The 7,002-nt window shown below is 40.2% G+C and overlaps 1 protein-coding gene across 1 annotated transcript; it reads right to left on the bottom strand.

Moving 5' to 3' along the window:
- Window positions 1-2,541: 2,541 nt before the first annotated feature.
- LOC131922701 (selenide, water dikinase 1-like) lies at window positions 2,542-3,578 on the bottom strand. The gene is made up of 2 exons (XM_059277543.1): window positions 3,494-3,578; window positions 2,542-3,389 (listed from the first exon to the last, which is right to left on the bottom strand). The coding sequence occupies exons 1-2, from the start codon at window positions 3,576-3,578 to the stop codon at window positions 2,542-2,544; spliced, it is 933 nt and encodes a 310-aa protein (XP_059133526.1).
- Window positions 3,579-7,002: the final 3,424 nt, after the last annotated feature.

Raw genomic sequence — 7,002 nt, 5'->3', positions numbered from 1 at the left:
AAGATTGAGCATTCCTTGGGTATATGCCCAAGAGTGGTATAATTGGGTCTTGAGGTAGATTGATTCCCAATTTTCTGAGAAATTGCCATACTGATTTCCAGAGTGGCTGTACAAGTTTGCACTCCCACCAGCAGTGGAGGAGTGTTCCCCTTGCTTCACATTCTCTCCAACATAAGCTGTCTTCAGTGTTTTTGAGCTTAGCCATTCTGACAGGTGTAAGATGGTATCTCAGAGTTGTTTTGATTTGCATTTCCCTGATGACTAAGGATGTTGAGCAATTTCTTAAATGTCTTTCAGCTATTTGAGATTCTTCTGTTGAGAATTCTCTGTTAAACTCTGTAGACCATTTTTTAAATTGGATTGTTCAGTATTTTGATGTCTAGCTTTTTGAGTTCTTTATATATTTTGGAGATCAGCTCTCTGTCAGATGTGGGGTTGGTGAAGATCTTTTCCCATTCTATGGGCTGTCATTTGGTCTTATTGACTGTGTCCTTTGCTCTACTAAAGCTTCTCAGTGTGCCAATGCGTTCAAGAATCCTTCCTAATTTCTCTTCTATCAAGTTCAGTGTAACTGGATTTATGTTGAGGTCTTTGATCCACTTGGGCTTGAGTTTTGTGCATAGCGACGATATGGATCTATTTGCAATCTTCTGCATGTTGACATCCAGTTATGCCAGCACCATTAGTTGAAGATGCTTTCCTTTTTCCATGGTACAGTTTTGGCTTCTTTGTTGAAAATCATATGTTCATAGGTATGTGGATTAATGTCAAGGTCTTCAATTCTATTCCATTGGTCCACATGTCGTTTTTTTTTTTTTTTTTTTTTTTTTTTTTGTTTGTTTGTTTGTTTGTTTTTCTGCACTCACAGGATTCCAACACATTTTATTTTGCAGACCACTGGTGTGTACTTTCAAGGACCAACATCATATAGATTCCTATAAAGTGTCCAGTTAGTGTCCTTCTGTGACAGCTTCCACTGCTCAGGGCCTTGCTTGGTGGCTTCAGTTCCAGCTCTAGGTGGATACAGGAGGTCTTGTGGCTCCAGAAGGACACAACCACGCTGCGGCCTCTTCCTTTCAGGGAATCTGTTTGCCCAGGGGCAGGTTCCTGGTTTTCTGTGTTGAGTGAGGCTGGGTGAGTTTATAAAGTGCGGCTTTGGGGCCTGTTAGCAGGAAGCATTGTAACCTGGAGAAGTGGTGCTTTTCTCTACTGAAGAAGGTGCTTGAGGACCCAGTGCCTTTGTGCTTAATGATGGGAGTCCCCAGCTGCTTCATAGTTAAAAGATAAGGAAGACCTTGTTTTTAAGAAACACAGACAACGCCTTTGTAGATTGCCTATTTGTTCTAGAACTACAAAATTTAATTCAAGAAAATATAGGTCCCATGAAAGACTTAAAAGTTTTATAAAACTAAAATCTAGTTTTCCTCAAAAATTGTACTTTAGGCAAAATCCTCCCAAATGCTTCTGAAATAATACTAAAAAGGGCATTTGATTATACAAGAGCAATTAAAAAAATTAAATATTTATTTGAATACCAACTTTTAAATTTGAGCTGACATGGTGGCAATGCAGATTTTTAACACAGATCACAAAATGCGTGCACAGGAAAGTATAGGTGCAGGGGCAAAATGAGGCTAAGAATTAGGTTAAAGAGCTGCTGATTTTAAACAAGAGGCCTGAAATCACTATACAAAATATAAAATGTATTAAACGCTACCATCCACAGAACAGTCTTTATTGTTGATTATATTTAAAAATTATTTCCGAAGTAAATTAGATATTGAATTATAAATGAGTATTATACATGAACCCCCTATCAGAAGGCAATTCCTTGTCACACTATAGAACATCTAATTACATTGCAAAAAGTATCCTTTTTCTTATTGGTAAAGAACCATTAATGGTATTACTGCAAGTATCAGGAAAGCTAACAAAAAAAGAAAAAAAAATATATTTTTTTTATTCTAAGTGCTTTCCATGCAGAGTAAACCTTACTGAACTGAGTCTGTGAGCTACTGCAGAATTTCCTGGGTCGAAGAAATGCCCCCGAGTTGTTAGACTCAGCTTTACAAATCAAAGACTCAAGGAATCATGCAACCCTGTGACTCCTGGGAGGCCATCATGTCACTTACTAATTCTGCCTTTCTAGAATGTCAACCGAGACACTGAAATAGGAAAGGAGAAGACAGGGACTGCCCGGTGACACAGCTCTCAGTGTGTCTGGGGTGGGAAACACCTTTAGAAAGCACCTATGCAGCAAGAGATATGCATCGAAAGATTCAAAATTAATCAACAGTATGGATAACAATATCATTCTCTACTCAGAAGCTGCCTCGAGGGTGGGTGCATCTTCAGTTAATGTAACAGGAAAAGAAGGCCACGGATTTCATTTTATTAATTGCATCCACTCACAAACTGACCTAGGGTCACCAGATGTGTAGACACAATGAGATTTGTGTTGTTCTTAGTCTTTAATTGAAGTGATGATAAAAGAAATAGATCTTTTTAAAAAACAAAATCCAGTAGCTAGCTCTGTCTAGATTAGGAGGTAGCACCAGGTGTGGGACTCATGTTTTGCTTGGCTACTTGAGGTGCGACTTCAATAATCAGAGGGTTGTCAATGATTCTGGCTGTGTGGTTGCCCTTCTCTACAATCCCAATGATCCATGCTTGGTGGCCTTCGCCATATTTGGGGGACTTTATCTCTGCACAGAACCGAGCTGCTTGCTCACATGATAAACAGGTTAGCAGGCCTCCTGATGTCTCCGGGCAGATCCCATGCATAAGGCAGAACATGTTTCCACAGGCTTTGCTCACAGCTGCCATCTTGGCCACAGGAAGGTTGTGAATCACAAATGACACCTCGTTCCTCTGTTGCTTGGCCAGGTTCTGTGCATGGCCCAGAATCCCGAAGCCTGTGATGTCAGTGGCTGCGTGAGCATTGAACGTGTGCATAAGGCCTGCAGCTGTCCTGTTGAGTCGCGCCATGTTCATCATCGCTTCCTGGTAAGCCAACTCTACATCTTCCTGTGTGACCACTAGCTTGATTTTATTACATTTTTCAGGAATACCCAGCCACTGGTGCACAGTGACCGAAACTTGTGTCCCCAGGGGTTTTGCCAAGACCAGTACATCTCCTGGTACTGCATTATCTGGCATGATAAATTCTTTGGGCTGGCAGACAGTTGTGGTGACTCCTCCTAGAACAATCCAGGGGTTTAACACTGTTTGGCCCCCTGTTACAGAGGTTCCCGCTTCCTCTGCCGCATCTTTAAAACCCCTGTCAGTCATTTTATTACTGACTCCAAGGAGCATCAGCATATTGTCACACTCGGTGACGCCCATTGCACAGAGGTCTCTGAGGACATTAGCACATGCTATCCTGCCCATCATGTAAGGGTCGTCGACGATACGATAAATATAATCTGTGGTTTGAACCAAGGAAAGACCACCATGCCTCAGAGGAATGACGCAAGTATCCATTCCAATGTCAAGCCGTGGCATAACAGCTCCCAGAAACTGCTCATCTTCTTGGAAGTGGTTCTCTTATAAAGATTCCAGCAATTTCTGCAAGACATCTTGGGGCACTTTGCAGCCTGTGCCTTTCAGTTCTGTAAACCTGGTTAGGCAGAAGCTCTTGTCCAACTCATAACTTTCCGGGTTAAAGGACTCCTGAGTAGACATGGTTCTGGGGCATATTCTTCACAGTTCAGCCCCTCCCCTCCCTCTCTCTTGAGCCACGGGGCCTTTCTAGTTGTGATCCACAGGCTCCCTTTGCGCCCTCCGCCTCCCCCTAAAAAGGGGCTGCGGCGCTCCCACAATGCACCAGGCGGCCGGGCTTCCTTAAGCATCGCCTGAATAAAAATGCTGCTCCCGGTGGCAGTGGCACGGCCTGGCGCTTGGACGCCAAGTGGAGCTCAGCCTAGGCTGGGCACAGCCCTCCGGGAACGCCGGGCGCTCCTGCCAGCCAGGCACGCGAGGGTCACTTTAAAATCCGCCACCTCCCTTTAAGAGGCCGCAGGCCGGTGGCCAGAGTGGCTCGTGTTGCTGGTGGCGGTGGGGGCGACAGTGGTCCACATGTCGGTTTTTATGCCAGTACCAAGTTGTTTTTATTACTGTAGCTCTATAGTGGAGCTTGAGGTAAGGGATCATGATGCCTCCAGAGGTTGCTTTACTATAGAGGATTCTTTTAACTATCCTAGGTTTTTTGTTTTTCTGTATAAAGTTAAGTATTGTTCTTTCCAAGTCTGTGAAGAATTGTATTGGGATTTTGATGGGGATTTCATTGAATCTGTATATTGCTTCTGGTAAGATTGCCATTTTTACTATGTTGGTTCTACCATGAGCATGGGAGATCTTTCCATTTCTGATATCTTCTTCAATTTCTTTCTTCAGAGATTAAAGTTCTTATCATACAGGTCTTTCACTTGCTTAGTTAGAGTTAACCCAAGGTATTTTATATTATTTGTGGCTATCGTAAAGGGTGATGTTTCTCTGATCTCTTTCTCAGCCCCTTTTTCATTTGTATATAGGAGGGCTACTGATTTTTTTTTTTTTTAATCTTGTATCCTGCCACATTACTGAACAAGTTTATCAGCTGTAGGAGTTCCCTGGTAGAATTTTTGGGGTCACTTATGTATACTATCATATTGTCAGCAAATAATGAAAGTTTGACTTCTTCCTTTCCAATTTGTATCCCCTTGATCTCCTTATGTTGTCTTATTGGTCTAGCTAGAACTTAAAGTACTATGTTGAATAAATATGGGGAGAGTGGACAGCCTTGTCTTGTTCCTGATTTTAGTGGAATCGTTTTGAGTTTCTCTCCATTTAATTTGATGTTGGCTGTCAGCTTGCTGTAAATTGCCTTTATTATGTTTAGGTATGTTCCTTGTATTCCTGATCTCTCTAGAACCTTTATCATGAAGGGGTGTTGGATTTTGTCAAAATCTTCTTCAGCATCTAATGAGATGATCATGTGGTTTTTTTTTTTTTCTTTCAGTTTGTTTATATGGTGTATTACATTGACAGATTTTCATATGTTGAAACATCCTTGTATCCCTGGGATGAAGCCTACTTGGTCATGGTTGATAATTTTTTGATGTGTTCCTGGATTCGGTTAGCCAGTATTTTATTGAGTATTTTTGCATCAATGTTCATGAGGGAAATTGGTCTGTAATTCTCTTTCTTTGTTACATCTTTGTGTGGTTTGGGTATCAGGGTAACTGTAGCTTCATAAAAAGAATTTGGTAATGTTCCTTCTGTTTCTATGGTGTGGAACAATTTGAAGAGTATTGGTATTAGCTCTTCTTTGAAATTCTGATAGAATTCTGAGCTGAAACCATCTGGTTCTGGGATTTTTTTGGTTGGGAGACTTCTAATGACCATTTCTATTTCCTTAGGGGTTATTGGTCTATTTAAATAGTTTATCTGGTTTTGATTTAACTTAAGTATGTGGTACCTATCCAGAAAATTGTCCATTTCTTTCAGATTTTCCAATTTTGCGGAGTATAGGTTTTTGAAGTATGACCTGATGATTCTTTGGATTTCCTCAATGTCTGTTGTTATGTCCCCCTTTTAATTTCTGATTTTGTTAATTTGGATGCTCTCTCTCTGTCTTTTGGTTAATTTGAATAAGGGCTTATCTATCTTGTTGATTTTCTCAAAGAATCAACTCTTTGTCTCATTGATTCTTTGTATTGTTCTCTGTTTCTATTTTATTGATTTCAGCCCTCAATTTGATTATTTCCTGGCATCTGTTTCTCCTGGGTGAGTTTGCTTCTTCTTGTTCTAGAGTTTTCAGGTGTGCTGTTAAGTCACTAGTGTGAGATTTCTCCAATTTCTTTATGTGGGCATTTAGTGCTATGATTTTTCCTCTTAACACTGCTTTCATAGTGTCCCATTCATTTGTGTATGTTGTACATTCATTTTCATTAAATTGTAGGAAATCTTAAATTTCTTTCTTTCTTTCCTTCTTCCTTGACCCATTGGTGATTCAACTGGGCATTATTCAGTTTCCATGAGATTGTAGGCTTTCTGTAATTTATGTTGTTGAAATCTAACTTTAAGCCATGGTGGTCTGATAAGACACAGGGGGTTATTTCAATTTTTTTGTATCTGTTGAGATTTGGTTTGTGACTAAGCATGTGCTTGATTTTGGAGAAGGTTCCATGGGGTGCTGAAAAGAAGGTATATTCTTTTGTGTTAGGGTGGAGTATTCTATATATATCTATTAAGTCTATTTGAGTCATATTGTCTGCTAGATCCCTTATTTCTCTGTTAAGTTTCTGTCTGTCAGATCTGTCCATTGGTGAGAGTGGGGTATTGAAGTCTCCCACTACTAGTCTATGGGGTTTGATGTGTGATTTCAGCTTTAATAATGTTTCTTTTACGAATGTCAGTGCCCTTGTATTTGGGGCATAAATATTCAGAATTGAGACTTCATCTTGTTGGATTTTTCCTGTGATAAATATGTAGTGTCCTTCCTGATCTCTTTCAATTGACTTTAGTTTGAAGTCTATTTTATTAGATATCAGGATAGCTACACCAGCTTGCTTCTTAAATCCATTTGATTGGAAAGACTTTTCCCAGCCTTTTATTCTGAGGTGGTGTCTGACTTTGAAGTTGAGGTGTGTTTCTTGTACGCAGCAAATGATGGATCTTGTTTTCTTATCCATTCTGTTAGCCTGTGTCTTTTTATAGGTGAATTGAGACCATTGATATTGATGGATATTAATGAGCAGTTATTGTTAATTCCTGTTATTTTGGTGGCAGTGTTGTATGTTTTCCTTCTTTTTTTGGTATGGCACTATCTATTGCCTGTGTTTTCATGGGTGTACCTAACTTTCTTAGGTTGGATTTTTTCTTCAAGTGCTTTCTGTAGGGGTGGATTTGTGGAGAGATATTGTTTAAATCTGGTTTTATCATGGAATATTTTGTTTACTCCGTCTATGTTGATTGAGAGTTTTGCTGGTTATAGTAGTCTGGGTTGGCACCTATGGTCTC

The sequence above is a fragment of the Peromyscus eremicus genome, chromosome 12 (assembly GCF_949786415.1).
Source record: "Peromyscus eremicus chromosome 12, PerEre_H2_v1, whole genome shotgun sequence".
In the NCBI taxonomy this organism is placed as follows: domain Eukaryota; kingdom Metazoa; phylum Chordata; class Mammalia; order Rodentia; family Cricetidae; genus Peromyscus; species Peromyscus eremicus.
This window is presented reverse-complemented; position numbering and strand designations above follow the sequence as displayed.